The 16,286-nt window shown below is 41.5% G+C and overlaps 2 protein-coding genes across 3 annotated transcripts in view; both read left to right on the forward strand.

Annotated features, from left to right (window-relative positions):
• LOC309482628 (leukocyte elastase inhibitor-like) overlaps positions 1–16,286 on the forward strand; it is a 49,838-nt gene that overhangs the window by 3,034 nt on the left and 30,518 nt on the right. The window lies entirely within an intron of this gene.
• LOC309482638 (serpin B4-like) lies at positions 1,668–2,666 on the forward strand. The gene is made up of 2 exons (XM_082148106.1): positions 1,668–1,865; positions 2,053–2,666. Exons 1-2 carry the CDS (start codon positions 1,698–1,700, stop codon positions 2,464–2,466), a joined length of 582 nt encoding a protein of 193 aa, XP_082004232.1. The 5' UTR covers positions 1,668–1,697; the 3' UTR covers positions 2,467–2,666.

Raw genomic sequence — 16,286 nt, forward strand, 5'->3', positions numbered from 1 at the left:
CTTTTGAAGAATGAAACACCTGCTGAGTTTCAGAGTAGGTTTAGAGTTGACAAAAAACACAACTCTAACCTGGTTTAGATCAGGTTTAGTCGGATCACAATGCCTGATATAAACGTTGCCTGTCAACTCAGGGTTTGATCCAGAGCATCAGTTCACTTCTCTACTGAAGATGAGATGTGTTTAAATTTATGATATTGTTTGTGCCGTGCTTGCGTTCGTGTGTGGATGATGTGAGACACAATACTATCGCCTAAGTTCACACCACAACTATAATGATAACGACATAGTGGAACAATATCAATGTCATCACTTTTAGATTTTTTTTTTTCTGCCAATGAATGATTGACAGCCGATCATTATTGCTGCTTTAAAGAGCTCGAGCAAAAAAAAAAAAAGACAGAAAACAACAACATTACGACATCGTCAGTTGGTGTGTAGGCCTACTACATAGATTGCAAAAAAAAAATAAAAAAATTTGGGAAAATACTGATTTGTAATTCTGAGTATGTGAATTTTTGTGTAGGTTAGTAGACTGGTAGTGTACATAGGAATTTACTTCAAATCTACTTAACCCTTTCCCCGCCATTGACAGAAATTTAAACAGCATAAATCAAAACTGCCTAACCTTACCGAATAAAATGTCGACCCAGGACGAGGTATATGAAGCTTTCGGGTGTTGATGGACTCGATACTCCATCTGTGTTTTGAGCATCGTTCTGAATCCGATCCAGATGTAGCCTTTGACAAAAACACGATTTTCTTAGCTTGTGTCACTTTTTTTTTATTAAACTCTCATATTCAAGTGTTGGTAAAAAAATAAAAAATTTAAAAGAAAGCATGAAGTTAGATTTTTTTTTTTTTTAAGCAGATCTCTGTATTTTTCTTTTGATATATTGCGTTTTCACATATTCATACAACAAAATATTGTGGGGACCATGACATTTTTGTGAAAATTATCAAAAATGCTGGGTGCTGGCTGGCTGAAAAAAAAAAAAAAAAAAAAGAGTTGGCGGGGAAAAGTTAAAGTACAGTTTGGTATATTTAAAAACGAAGGCAAACAGTGCAAACGTTTAGGCTGTCTTTATCTCCTGCTTGAACCTAATTAAACTATTATTAGAGTGCAGACCTTTTTTGCATTTTTATATTTCAAGTATAAAAAATGAATACCTAGAAAGTACCTAGTATACTTAAAGTGCAAAAATAACATATTAATAGCAAACTATAAGTATGATGAAGTTCATTAAAATAAAACATATACTTGCAGTATAAAACTACTCATTTAGTAGTTTATAGAGAGTACAAATTGTGCTTTTGTAAACTAAAATGTGCTACAAGTATATGACTAGTAAACTATCAGTATATCTGGTAAGTATAAGTTTACTTGCAATATAGTTGCAGTACAAACAAAAAACCTAGATGTAAACTAGTTGTGTTCTCAATGTTACTACTGTTAAACAAGGTGTACTTAAAAGTATACTTTTATCCACTAAAAAGTAAGCCAATTTAGTCCCAAGTAACATTGATTATTACATTGATATTAGTAGACTTACTACATATAGTGTACTTAAAAATATACTTGGACTAAAGTATACTTAATAAAAATGAACTTGAAGTACACTTATTTTTTGTAAAGGAAGTGAGACATCAGCACAGATAACACATCAGCATCACTAATGTCCAATCTGTCTGTGTTTTAAATGTCAGGACAAAAAGGATTCAATTGGCCAATGATGAGTCGGATGGATACATTTCCTCTGGGTAACATCCCCCTTCCCACTGAAGCTCGGATTCTGGAGATCCCTTATGCGAATAAAGATCTGAGCATGCTCATTATACTCCCAAACCAGAGGGATGGGCTACCGAAGGTAAAACAGGCAGTCACATGAACAGCAAATGAACCTCCCTCACTGCTTTACTTCAGTTGGAACTGCATAATTAAGATAAAGTCTACACGAAAATTTGGATTGTTGTGTAGGTTTAGTATTACATCAAATGGGAAACAATTAAAAGTCTCTCCCTGTCTGTCTCTTATTTTTCTCCCCTTCCTCTAAGTTGGTAGAATCAATCTCTTATGAGAATCTTCTGGAGTGGACTAAGCCGGAAAATATGATTCCCACAGATGTGACTCTTATAATGCCCCGCTTTAAGCTGCAGGAGAAATATGATCTGAAGGAGGTCCTGAAGACTCTGGGCATGACTGATCTGTTTGATGATGATAAGTGTGACTTATCTGGCATGGCACCTGGACCGTTAAAGGTGCCCAAAGTTGTGCATAAGTCTTCTGTGGAGGTGAACGTGGAAGGCACAGAGGCAGCTGGAGGCAGTGATGTAGATGTCCAGGGTGTTTTTCTCCGTAAGAAAAGAGAAATTGAAGAGAGATTCGTGGCAGACCATCCCTTCCTTTTCTTCATCCGGCACAACCCCACCAAGAGCATCATCTTCTGGAGCTGCTTCATCTCCCCATGACCTGAATCTGAACCTCAGAGTAGAGAAGACTGAACAACAGTGTGATCTGTCTTACTAAAATACAGTACACAGTACAATATTGCATGTATCTTCATTTAAAAATGATTTGCTTGCAATGTCTGCTTTAAACAAAACTCTTAATACTAAAAATGGTCGAGTACTTCAACTGAAAAACTATAAATAAAAGAAATCAGGCAGAATTTTGTGTCCTTTTTTTTCTTAGACATAACTTATTGTGTAAAGTGTCAGTTAACGGGTGGAAATTAACAGTTCAGTTTATAGAATGAAGAGGGAGAATGAAACACCTGCTGAGTTTCAGAGTACAGTAGGTTTAGAGTTGACAAAAAAATTGACAATACAACTCTAACCTGGTTTAGATCAGGTTCAGCCGGCTCACAATGCTCAATATAAATGTTCCTTGTCAACTCAGGGTTTGATCCAGAGCATCAGTTCACTTCCCTACTAAAGATGAGATCGTTATGAAAAATATCATGAATTTAAACACATTTACAGGGCAGGAATAAACACTCAGCTGCCTTCTCAAACTTTCGCTTCAGCAGCAAAGAAAATTTCAATGCAAGTGAATAACGTCTTGGTTACATATGGTAACCCTCGTTCCCTGAGGGAGGGAACAAAGACACCACGTCGAGACAGACGAATAGGAATCTCGCTAGAGAGGCCAATCTACTTCGAGTGAAACTAAAACAAGCCAATACACATTGGCGTGCAATCATTTGCATCAGCTGTGCAGCCTTGCAGCGCGGGTATAATAAGCAGCTGGTGTGATTGCATTTCAGTTTTTTGCTGAGGAGCCATGCCTGAAAAGCTGGTCGCCCCGGCGGGCAGCAGCAGATGTGGCAAAGGGACGTGGTGTCTCCGTTCCCTCCCTCGGGGAACGAGGGTTACCATATGTAACCGAGACGTTCCCTTTCGGTCAGTCAGTCGACGACACCTTGAAACCGACGAATAGGAATCCCAACTAAAGGGCCACAGCTGCTGCACCCCATCCAGCGCCCTGTGTAAGCCTCTACACCTTCTTGCCTGGAAGGACGACAGGAGAGGGCTTACACCGAGTGTATCTGTCACTGTTGTTCCGTGATAACCCATACAGTGAGATTATTGGATAACACTGGGAAAGCGTGCCCGATCTGAGGGAGGGGAACGCTGCGGGAGCCACATTCTTAAGGAGAGTTATGTGGGAATACACATATGGACTAACCCGAGGGTTGTACTGCATATAAATACATTTACATTTACATTTAGTCATTTAGCAGACGCTTTTATCCAAAGCGACTTACAAATTAGGACTAAATTAAGCGAGTCATCATGAAGAGGCAAAAACAACAACAACGCAAGAAGTGCTCAAAATACGAAGTTCAGGAATTATTCAGAGTAGCATAAGCCTGATAAGTGATGTTTCAAAGGGAAAGGATTTTTTATTGTTTTCTATTTTTTATTTTTATTTTTTATAAGGTTAAGTGCTCACGGAAGAGATGGGTTTTCAGCTGTCTTTTGAATGTTGTCAGGGATTCTGCATTCCGGATGAGGGTGGGGAGAGCGTTCCACCAGCATGGAACTGTGAATGAGAATGTTCTGGAAAGTGATTTTGTGGCTTTCTGTGATGGAACCACGAGACGTCGCTCGTTGACCGATCGTAGGTGTCTGGTAGGGATGTAGACTCGTAGGAGTGAGTGAAAGTAGGAGGGAGCTGAGCCTGTGATAGATCTGTAAGCAAGCGTCAATGCCTTGAACTTGATGCGAGCAGCGAGAGGTAGCCAGTGTAGAGAGATGAACAGAGGAGTGACGTGGGCCCTCTTGGGCTCGTTGAAGACAAGACGAGCTGCAGCATTCTGGATCATTTGTAGGGGTTTGGTTGCACATGCTGGAAGTCCAGCCAGAAGAGCATTGCAGTAGTCAAGCCTAGAGATGACCAGGGCCTGGACGAGAAGTTGTGTTGCATGCTCAGTTAGGAAGGGCCTGATCTTCCTGATGTTGTGTAGTGCAAACCTGCATGATCGAGCTGTCTTTGAAATGTGATCTGTGAAGGTCAGCTGGTCATCAAATGTTACTCCAAGATTTCTGACCGACCTTGATGGGGTGATTAATGATGACTCTAGCTGGATGGTGAAGTCGTGCTGTAGAGACGGATTGGCAGGGAGGACGAGAAGCTCAGTCTTTGCCAGGTTGAGCTGCAGGTGATGTTCCTTCATCCATGTGGAGATGTCCGCCAGACAGCTTGAGACCCGTGCAGCTACTGTGTGATCATCTGGTTGAAATGAGAGGAAGAGCTGCGTGTCATCAGCATAGCAGTGGTAGGAAAAACCGTGTGCCTGTATGATGTGTCCCAGTGATGTGGTGTAGATGGAGAAGAGGAGGGGACCAAGAACTGAACCCTGGGGAACCCCTGTGGTCAGCTGATGTGCTCTGGATACCTTGCCTCTCCATGTGACCTTGAAGGACCTACCTGTGAGATAGGACTCAAACCAGTGGAGTGAAGTTCCTGTGATGCCCAGTGATGAGAGGGTGGACAGAAGGATCTGATGATTCACAGTGTCGAAGGCTGCAGACAGATCCAGGAGAATGAGGACTGAAGATTTGGAAGCAGCTTTTGCGATCCGTAGGGCTTCTGTGACTGACAGTAGTGCAGTCTCAGTTGAATGCCCTTTCTTGAAGCCAGATTGGTTGACATCCAGCTGGTTGTTTTGAGACAAGAAGGATGTTACTTGGTTGAAAACAGCTCTTTCAAGTGTCTTCGCAATGAATGGTAGGAGAGAGATAGGTCTGTAATTCTCTACAAATTATGTGTTTAGTGTTGGTTTTTTGAGCAGTGGAGTAACCCGAGCCTGCTTGAATGCTGTAGGGAAAGTGCCAGTATGGAGGGATGAGTTGATGATGTGTGTGAGTGATGGTAGAAGTGTGGGAGAGATGGCTTGTAGAAGGTGTGAGGGGATGGGGTCAAGAGGGCAGGTGGTAGGGTGACTGGAGAGGAGAAGTGTAGATACTTCTTCCTCGGTTAGCGAAGAAAAGGAGGACAGAGGGATATTGGCTGTGGAAGGGGTCGGTCTGGGTTCCTGTGTGTGTGGAGCTGAGAACTGACTGCTGATAGCTGTTGTTTTGTTGGTGAAGAAGTTCGCAAAATCGTCAGCAGTTAAGGAGGAGGCGGGTGGTGGTGGATGGTGGACAGAGGAGAGAGTTGAATGTCTTGAAGAGTAATCGTGTGTTGGAGGAGCTGTTGATCTTGTTGTGGAAGTATGACGATTTTGCAGCATGAACATCAACAGAAAAGGAAGAGAGGAGAGATTGATACATACTCAGGTCAGATGCGTCTTTTGATTTGTGCCATTTCCTCTCCGCTGCCCTGAGATCGGTCCGGTGTTCCCGAAGAACCTCAGATAACCAGGGGTTAGAGGGAGTAGCGCGTGCTGGCCTGGAGGAGAGAGGGCAGATAATGTCTAGAGAAGAGGTTAGAGTGGAGCATAAGGTGTCCGTTGCAGTATTCACATCCAGAGATGAGAATTGTGAGGGTGGGGGAAGAGAGGATGACACGGCAGAGGAAAGATGGGAGGGGGAAAGTGAGCGCAGGTTTCGTCTGAAAGTGACTGGTGGTGGGGGTGGTGGTGCAGGGGTAGAGAGTTGTAGACTGAAAGTAATGAGGAAATGATCTGAAACATGGAGAGGTCTCACCAATATGTTCTCTGTGGTGCAGTTGCGTGTGTAAACCAGGTCCAGTTGGTTGCCTGTTTTGTGAGTACCTGTGGTGATGAGTCGTTTGAGATCGAAAGAGGCTAGGAGAGAGGTGAAGTCTGTTGCATGTGGCTTTTCGAGATGAATGTTGAAGTCACCGAAGACTAGAAGTGGGGTGCCGTCCTCAGGGAAAGTGGACAGCAGCACATCCAGCTCATCTACAAAGTTACCCAGCTGACCTGGGGGGCGATAAATGACTACAATATGGATCTTAATGGGAGTTGTAAGTGTAATAGCATGATATTCAAATGAGTTGTTGTTGCATAGAGAAGAGAGCGCGGAGTATTTGTAATTGTTAGAAACGAGAAGCCCTGTACCCCCACCTCTCCCAGACTGGCGAGGGGAGTGAGAGAAGGAGAAATTGCTAGAGAGAGCAGCGGGGGTTGCTGAGTCTTCTGGACGAATCCAGGTCTCAGTCAGGCCCAAGATACTAAGAGTAGAATGAGATGCAAAGGCTGGAATGAAGTCAGCTTTATTGACTGCTGACTGACAATTCCATAGACCCACGGAAAGAGAGAGAGGAGTATGTGAGGATGAGAGAATGGGACGCAGATTGGCAGTATTGCGCTGCCTTTTACGCGTGATGAAAGGGCGGTGCCGAGAGATAACAGGAATGGTTTGAAAGCACATGTTGATTAAGGTGAGTAATAAGATAAGTAGAAAAAAAAAAAAAAAAAAGTGAAGAGGAGATACTTAAGTGCCTTTCTGGTGTCCTTGCTCGGTGGAGTCGCGCAGGTAGAGTCGGTCTTTACCCGAGTCGGTCTTCACATGAGGAGGCTGAACACGAGAGCTGAACGCTTCCGCTGACGCTTCCGCAACAGCGTGCAAATTACACAGATATACAGATAATGCTATCACCGCTTGAGGGAGTACAGCTGTTTCGTTCGGGCAATTAAGTCAATAACGCGAAAATGTGTCAAATCGAAAGTGCTAGGAGCAAGGGCTTACGTGCAAATTAGATTGCTATAAAAATTTAAATTTGTTTCACTCGCGGCTATTTCTCTAAAGTGCCAACGCGTCTAACTGAAATACAATAGTGGGTGACCTAGCCCAAGGGAACAACACGGGCTTCCGTTTAGGAGCAGCCGTGGAGAATATACACACATGGATCCCCATAGGGTCAAACATATGGGACCTAGCCTAGACCCGGTTCTCAAGGATTCAGTGGATAAAGGCCTGGCACCGGACGCTCCGCCATGTCCGGGCCGAGGGTGTTGGAGGACTCAACAGGTTTGACTCTGGAGCAATAAGGATGGACAGTAGGGTGCAGCAAGCCAACAGAGCCGGTACTCACAGTGCTTCTACCCGTTTAGGGTGAGAACACAGGAGGACACGGGCTCTACACGTGGGCTATAGTATCTAGCGAACGTGTTAGGTGTTGCCCAGCCCGCAGCTCTACAGATATCTGTTAGCGAGGTGTCACGTGCCAGCGCCCAGGAGGATGCAACGCCTCTCGTGGAGTGTGCATGCAACCTGAGCGGGAAGGGCACGCCTTGAGCTTGGTAAGCCAAGGCGATGGCATCCACTATCCAGTGGGCCATCCTCTGCTTGGAGACAGCCTTTCCCTTCTGCTGGCCTCCGTGACAGACAAAGAGCTGGTCTGAGGTCCTGACGCTTTGAGTTCTGTCCACGTATATACGCAGAGCGCGAACGTGACAGAGCAAAGCCAGGGCTGGGTCTGCCTCCTCCAGGGGCAGAGCTTGCAGGTTCACTACCTGGTCTCTAAAGGGAGTGGCAGGAACCTTGGGCTCATAGCCAGGCCGGGGTCTCAGTACAACATGGTTGTCACCCGGCCCGAACTCTAGGCACGATTCGTCGAAACACTCATTTTACCTGGTCAAAAACAGCTCTGTTTTCAGCATGCTGTTTAAGTGCATGTGTTTTTAAATGATAATGAGCTTTGCTCACCCCGCCCCTCTGTTCTGTGCGTACACCGTAACACAATAACACAATAACCATAACGCGTTGTTCATTATAAACGTGGGATTATGAATTATATTGAGAACGTCGTATATAGAAAACATGCCTTAATGTACCCTGAGTGTAAACAGCCGCATTCATCGTGAAGCGTGTAAGCACGTCCGCCGACAGGGGGGGACAAACGGGTCTGTTGTCCCGGGCCCAGGGTAGGGGGGGGCCCAGGACTGGGCCCTCATTAAATTATGGAATTTTTTTTTTTTTTACATTTTAAAATAGGCCTATTTGTGGGAAAAATGTGTAATATTTGAGTTACATAAAAGCTTTTTATTTATTTTCTTCCTAATTGTCCTTGAAATAGTGGTAAAAAAAACAAAAAAACACCCCCAACACAAAAATGGTTTGGCCACTGATAAAAATGTTATGTTGTCATTTGATTTGAAGTTCAGTACACTCAAAATGTCCGGTCAGCACAAGTCCGGTGCTCAGAAAAGGAAAGAAAAGAGAAGAAGAGAAGAAGAAAATAGAGGCCTGGGAGATTTTCTAAACAAATATTTTTTTAAAAGGTGGTGACGGTGAAGCTGGAAATGAAAGCTTTACATTTTTTTTATTTTAATTTTTTTATTGAGCATATATATATTATACAATTTCAATCAACAATATAAAAGAGGCTCAAATATTTTTGTATAAGTGTACATACAAAACAAAACAGAAAAAAAAAAGACAAACAGCGCGCAAGTAGAATACAATTTTGTAGCAAGAAGTACAATAAGAGTTTATATAAATAAAATGAAGGAAAATAAGTGTTTATACAGATACTGATTGTAAGAAGTCTATGAAGGGTTGCCAAATATTATAAAAACCTGAGAGATTGTCCTTCAATAGATATCTAATTATTTCTAAATGTAAAGTATTGGACAAATCTCGAAGCCACATTTTGTCAGTAGGTATCGCTGGTCCTTTCCATGACATCAGAAGTCACTTTTTTGCAGTAATAAGAGAGTAGGAAATGAACCGCTGCTGGGCTGAAGTCAATTTTCTAGCTGATGTGCCAAGAATAATCAACAATGGTTCAGGTGACAATGTAGTCTTAAAAATTCTTGACAGTACATTAAATACATCAGACCAATAACTGGCGACCTTCGGGCAAGAAAAAAAAGCATGAGAAAGTGTTGCATTGAGGGACTGACATTTATCACAATTCGATAAAGCGTTCGGAAAAATGTTGTGGATCTTTACTTTTGAAAAGTGAAGCCTATGTACAATTTTGAACTGTATAAGACGATGTCTCGTATTATTGGAGCAGGAGTGTATGTATTCCAGAGATTCTTCCCAGATGTCATCAGGAATATGGATACCCATGTCCTTCTCCCAACTATCTTTATATTTATTGGACGAGGGGGAAGACATTGTTTGTAATTTGTTATATATATTAGAGATAAATTTATCTTTATATGGGGGTATAGTGAAACATTCATCTAGCATAGATTGTGGTTGTGTCTCGAAACCTGGCATGAATTTTCGGATGTAATCTCTAACCTGCAGGTATCTAAAGAAATTATTGTTATGTAGTTTGAACTTTGTTTATAGTTGTGTAAAGGACGCAAATTTACCCTCAGTATACAGGTCACGGATACAACATAATCCTAATTTCCTCCAATTAGAAAACGTCAGATCTAAATTAGAAGGGGCAAAGGATGGATTTTTAGCAATTGGTAAAGAAAGAGGCAACGTTTTGTGGGTAAAGTGTGATTTAATGTGTTTCCATATACGAGACAAATTATGTATGATCGGATTTTGAACGTCCTTTGCTTTGTCAAGTGGCAATGGTGAAAGTACTAGGGCTGCAGGTAAATATGGATCACAGTCTTCCACCTCAATAGCTAACCAAGTGGGGAGTGTGTTAGAAGTGATGTTGAAGGAGTTAATATTTTTAAAAGCACACGCCCAATAATACATCATAAAATTTGGGAGGGATAGACCTCCGTTCGTTTTAGATTTGGTTAAATGTTTTTTGTTAATTCTTGGAGTTTTATAATCCCATTAGCCTGGATGCCAGCCGAATTTAGCCCCGCCCACAACATTTTTTGGTCGGGAAGTTCGGTCTGGACTCGTTCCGTTGAGGAGCTATTATGCCCGAACAAAAAATGTTCGGACCAATCAAATTGTCAGGGCGGGCTTTATACGATGATGGACAGATGAGCAACGTAACGTAATCATCAACGTCACCAACGAGCGCTTGGGTTGAATTCGTTTACAACACAGATGACTGCCGCTGGAGAATTGTTATTTCACGAGTTCACACTTACAAATAAGTCAGATAGAATAAATGCATATTTGGTATGTTGTCCGAGGAGAGGCTCAGGGCTCGGTATTCGGCCCGAACCCAAAGTGCTCCCCCCGTATTCCAGGCTGTGGAAGAACAGGCCGAGAGTGAGTGGAGGGATGCTGAAAACTGTCAAGGAATGTTAACGTTAGGTGAGTTGACAAAGTGAATAAATATATGCTTCCTCTCATGCTGATAGTGTAGACCAGACGGTCATTGTTTGATGACAAGTTGATTGGATTGATTATTTGAACGTGCTCCTCTCGAACTTTGTTTATAAAACATTATGTGTAGATTCCGCCATCGCGTCTGTTATAGAAGATATCGACAGCGCATTCATTTTAAAAGAGGAACAGAGAACCACGATCAAGGCATTTGTCGATCGGAAACATGAATGAAAAACATACATCACTTACTCCGTTGCTCTGATTGGTTATAGGTCTATCCAATTGAGTGCAGAGGCATTTTCCTTCCTGGTTCGGTTGAAACACGCCCCATAATCAAAGCTCAATGGAGCAGTATCAGACTCACATTCTGACTAGAATCTGAGTATGACGACGTCAGGCTATAATCCCATAGAAAGGGTTGAATAATTGAATCAATTTTCTTGAAAAAGGATTTTGTTAAGAAAACAGGAATATTTTGAAACAAATAATATTTGTGGTAAAAAGATCATCTTGATGGCATTTATCCTCCCAAGTAGTGATATTGACAAGGTTTTCCAAAACTGAATTTTATTTTTAAGTTTTTCCAATAAAGGTGGAAAATTAGATTGCATGAGAGAGGAAAGTTTCTTTGTAACCTCTATACCCAAATATGTGAATTTATCAGTGGTAACCTTAAAGGGGAACCTTGCCAACGTTGTTTGAGGAATGTCATGAACTGGCATTAGTAAACTCTTTGTCCAATTTATCCGATATCCTGAAAATTTCCCAAACGTTTCAATTTTTTCAAGAATGGAAGGTATGGAGAGGAGAGGTTTGGTCACATATAACGAAATATCATCTGCATATAGCGAAATTTTATTTGTTGTGGTCTTTGTCTGATAACCATATATTTGGGGGTCTAAACGGATACTTTGTGCAAGTGGTTCAATAGCAAGAGCGAAAATTAGAGATGACAGGGGACACCCTTGCCGTGTTCCTCTGAACAGATGAAATGAGGAAGATAAATTGCGATTTGTATGAATTTGTGCTTTAGGATTTGTATATAAAAGTCTTATCCATTTAATGAACCTCTCACCTAAATTAAGTCGTTTAAGTACTTCGAACAGATATTCCCACTCTATCTGATCAAACGCCTTCTCAGCGTCGAGAGTCAATATGGCTAGATCGTTGTGAATTTTCCTGTCAGTGTATAAGATATCAAACAGACGTCGTAAATTAGACGTTGAGGATCTATTTGATATAAAGCCAGTTTGATCGTTGTGAACTATTGTATTCATTAAAGGAGTTAGTCTATTGGCCAGGATTTTTGCATATATTTTATAATCTATGTTTAATAGAGAAATTGGACGATATGAGCCAACATTTAGCTCATCTTTACCTTTTTTATGAATAACAGTGATTGTAGCCTGAGTTAATGTTGGTGGCAGGGTGCCGTCTAGTTGGGCTTGGTTGTACATTCTATGGAGAAATGGTGTAAGAATATTAATACATTTTTTATAAAGTTCAACCGGGATACCATCAGGGCCTGATTTTTCCGCTTTTAAGGGAGGCTATTGCCTTTTGTATTTCTGTGGCTTGAATATCTGTATTAAGTATTTCCGAGTCTTCAGGTGAGATTCTTGATAAGTTACATTCGTCTAGAAATGTATTCATAGTATTGGGATCACTATTACATTTTGAAGTGTACAAGTCAGAGTAAAACTGTAAGAAACGCATATTTATCTCCTTTGGCTTAAGTAGTATATGTCCCCTGTCATCTCTAATCTTGTGAATAGCTCGATCGGCTTCTATTGTTTTAAGTTGACGAGCTAATAATTTGTGAGGTTTCTCTCCAAATTCAAAATGTTTTTGTTTAATGAATAAAAAAGCTGATGAAATTTTCCCAGAGAGAAGCCGATTGAGTTGATATTTCAGATTAGTTATTTCTCTATGCAAGTCGGGAGTGGGGTTTAAAGCATTCTGTCGGTCTAATTGTTGTATCTGTTCTTCAAGATGTTTACATTGAGTTACTTCTTTTTTTCTTTTTGGCAGCTTCATATGAGATTACACATCCTCTCAAATAGGCTTTGAAAGCCTCCCATAAAGTGCATGATGTGACTTCTGGGGTATCATTCGTTTCAAAATATAGTTTTATTTGAGCTTCAATGAATTTACAAAACTTCTTGTTTGTCAGTAAATAAGGGTTTAATCTCCAAGATCTACTGGGTGGGTCCATACCTTCCAAGTATAAATTAAATGTTAATGGGCTGTGGTCTGAGATTGATATGGTATGATATTTCACATTAGTTGTGAATGGAACTAGTCGAGCGTCAATTAGGAAATAATCAATTCTACTATAAGAGTTATGAACTGCCGAAAAAAAAAAGGAATAATCTCTGCCAGATGGGTTGGTAAAACGCCATAAATCTATTAAGTTCATACTTTTAAGGAATGAATTTATAAGAACACTTGAATTATTTTTGGGTATTTTACGAGATGCTGATCGATCAAGAAATGGGTCTAAAGGTGTGTTAAAATCTCCTCCTATTATTAACATAGTCTGCGATAGATTGGGAAGTAAACTGAAGACTTTCTTAAAAAATTTAGGGTTATCCATATTAGGAGCATATATATTGACGAGGGTTAGAGATGTGTTGTATATCTCTCCTGAGACAATGATATAACGACCATCCTTATCTGCTATAGTGGAATTATGAATAAAGGGTATGCCTTTCTTTATTATAATGGCAGCGCCTTTTGCTTTTGTGGAGAAGGACGTGTGATATATCTCTTTTACCCATTTAGCTTTCAGATATTATGACAATTGTTTTATAAATGTGTCTCTTGCAAAAAGGTTATGTCTGAGTGTAATGATTTTAAGTGATTCAAAACTTTACCTCTCTTCACCGGGTTGTTTGCGCCGCGTATATTCCAGCTTGTAAATGTCAGTCCCTTTTTAACATTCAATGCGTTCGTCATATGTAATAAGAAGGAAAGTTGGCATATGAATGAGATGGGAAATCAAGTATCTATATGAATTATATTGAATGAGACTTGCTTCTATTGCTGCACAAAAATTGTAATTCCGCATATTCGCGAGCATAAACACAGTGAACAACAAATAAGTGAACAATAAACTTAAATACCTTAGGCTAACCTAATGTAGCCGCAGGAAAACCGTTCGCGGGAAAAGGCTAATAAATAAATAAATAAATAAATAAATAAAAAACCTCCCTGTATGAGTAACCTAACTTACTAAGACTGTTACTCCTTTTGGGGAAAGCCCCTCAAGCCAAAATATAAAGTCATGGCCATTTGTAACACAGAACAAAATATTTGTAGGTTCAATTTAAAAATAAGAAAATGAAAAAATAAGTAAAACCTGTATAGTAATCATACATTGTGAACAGTTTGTAAACTTGAGAATAAATTTTTATACATCTTATTGGATACCTCCAGAACAACGCTTAAGAAACGGTGGAGAAGCACCTCATAAAAGGAATAAGGATATTAACTTGAATAAACATTCGTAGCATATTGACAGTAAAAGTCTGATATAAAAGTCTCTCTCCACTTGCATTTCTTGTCGTGTTATCTTACCACATTTTGTAAGGATTCCTGTCGAATGTATTATCAGTCTTTTAACTTCTTCCAGTTGATCCCGATGGTATTGCTATGAGACGCACAGCATACTCCTCGGCCTTCTGCGGGTCTGTAAAGGATGACTGGGAGCCGTTGTGGGTCACTAGGAATCTCGCTGGGTAAAGCAAGCCATATTTGACGCCGGGTTGATTGCGCAATAGTTGCCTGGCTCTGTTGAATTGCGCCCTTCGCTTTGCCACTGATGGAGGGTAGTCGGTGAAGATGCTTATGGGTTTACCTTGATATTGAAGGTTTCTCATAGCGGCAGCTTTGCGGAGGATATCTTCCAGGACGTGATAGTAATGGAGGCGTATTACGAATGGGCGCGGCGGGTCAGAGGGGTTCGGACGTTGGCGAAGGGTCCTGTGGGCTCTGTCAATAAGCGGGGCTTCGTCCAACGAGAGTACATCTTTCAGCAAGTTGGCAATAAAGTCCCTCGGTTTCGTCGCTTCCGAGCCCTCTCGTACACCTGTAATTCTGATATTGTTTCTACGGGATCTTCCTTCTAAATCTTCATTCTTTTGTTTAAGACTGACAACTTCGGCTGCTATCAGAGTGTGTAGTGGCGGCCTCTTCTATGTCAGTGATTTTAGCTTGTAGCGTCTGATTTTGCTTCAAGATTAGTAATAGACACTTGGGCGATGTTGTTAGTCGTAACAATCTCCGCTCTCAAATCGTTATACACACGCTCAATGCGTCTTTCCAAATTCTCACAGATGTCATCTTTTATCTTAGTCATTTCACCTCTGAGTGCTGTGATGGCAGCTAGTAGAGCTCGATTAGGAGGATCCTCCTCATCACCGCTGGACTCATTGGGCTGCGTGCCAGGCAAGGTCGGTGGTTGGTTGAGGTCTAGTTGTGTCGATTTCGGTTTCTTGGGTTCTTCTTGTTTGTTCATGTTGAGATATCCAGTCGAACTTGAAGTCTTATTGTTTTAAAAGTAAATGCGCTCTGAAAGCATAGAATTTACATAGTTGTTGGCCCTTGAAAGTATTTTTTAGAGGATTTGGCTAAGGGAGCTCTTAAAGACGCGTCTTACTCCGTCATCGCTCAGTGGCGCCCCCCCCCCCCCAATCATATTCTTATGCTCACTGTATAAAAGCTCGGTACTTACATATGTTTGAGTTCGCAGATACTGAAGCGACGATTACCCCCATCCTCCCCACCACCACCAGGATGGTCCTGTCCATACCTCCCGGGGGTGTCGGCTGCGCCCCTGCCTTCGTCAGCCTTGTCAGCGGTTTTCCTGCATTGAACATTTTTGGTGGCCGCCAAAGCAAATTTTTGTCCCGTCAAAGCCTTATTTGATCGGCGAGTGATGTAGAATAGAATGCCGCATAACGAGCAGAGAGAGCCCCGGCCGCGCGCACGCACTCACGTCATCTAAGATTATCTCGTCCCGGGCCCAGGCAAGACTGTCAGCTGGCCTGCGTGTAAGTGATTTGCAAAGATTAATATAAATATTAATATTAATATAAAGGTTAATAAAACGTTACACTCACTTCAGTTATTCTGGAGGTGCAGCAGGAACACGAATAATTGGTACTGATCCTTTTTTCAGGAGCAGCTTCTTAGCAAAACCAGCTTTATAACGTTACTGACCCTCGTTTGTAAAGCAGTCTGGTGAAATGATTCGCGCAAACATGAAAGCATGCTGTTGATCGTGGGGAATATTCCCTTTGAAAACAAACTCAGCCACTGCATCTTCAGCGGTTCGGATTTAGGAACATCAAAATGACTGCTGTGTTCCTTATTACACCCAAGAACAGAACACCACAATCGCTTAGACGCCATTTTGCTCATAGACAGTGCCCCAGCATATCAACAATGACCGCGCCGGTCCGCGCGGACTATTGAAAGCTCGCTCACGAGCGAGGGCGGGTCTGTGTTGAAACGCTGCTGTCAATCAACAATCGTGGGAGGGGCGTCGATTTTGTGACTTCACAAAATCGAACGGCTTGATTTGAGATGGGGGAAAACATATAAGAAGACAAAAAAAAAACACTGGATGGATTTTTATCATTCACGATGGTTGTGTATAGGCA

The sequence above is a fragment of the Leuciscus leuciscus genome (assembly GCF_965113295.1).
Source record: "Leuciscus leuciscus genome assembly, chromosome: 19".
In the NCBI taxonomy this organism is placed as follows: Eukaryota; Metazoa; Chordata; class Actinopteri; order Cypriniformes; family Leuciscidae; genus Leuciscus; species Leuciscus leuciscus.

Coding starts and splice junctions, on each gene's coding strand:
- LOC309482638 (XM_082148106.1), top strand. CDS start 1,698: ATGTCAGGACAAAAAGGATTCAATTGGCCAATGATGAGTCGGATGGAT. Junction 1,866..2,052: donor AGAGGGATGGGCTACCGAAG/GTAAAACAGGCA, acceptor CCTTCCTCTAAG/TTGGTAGAATCAATCTCTTA.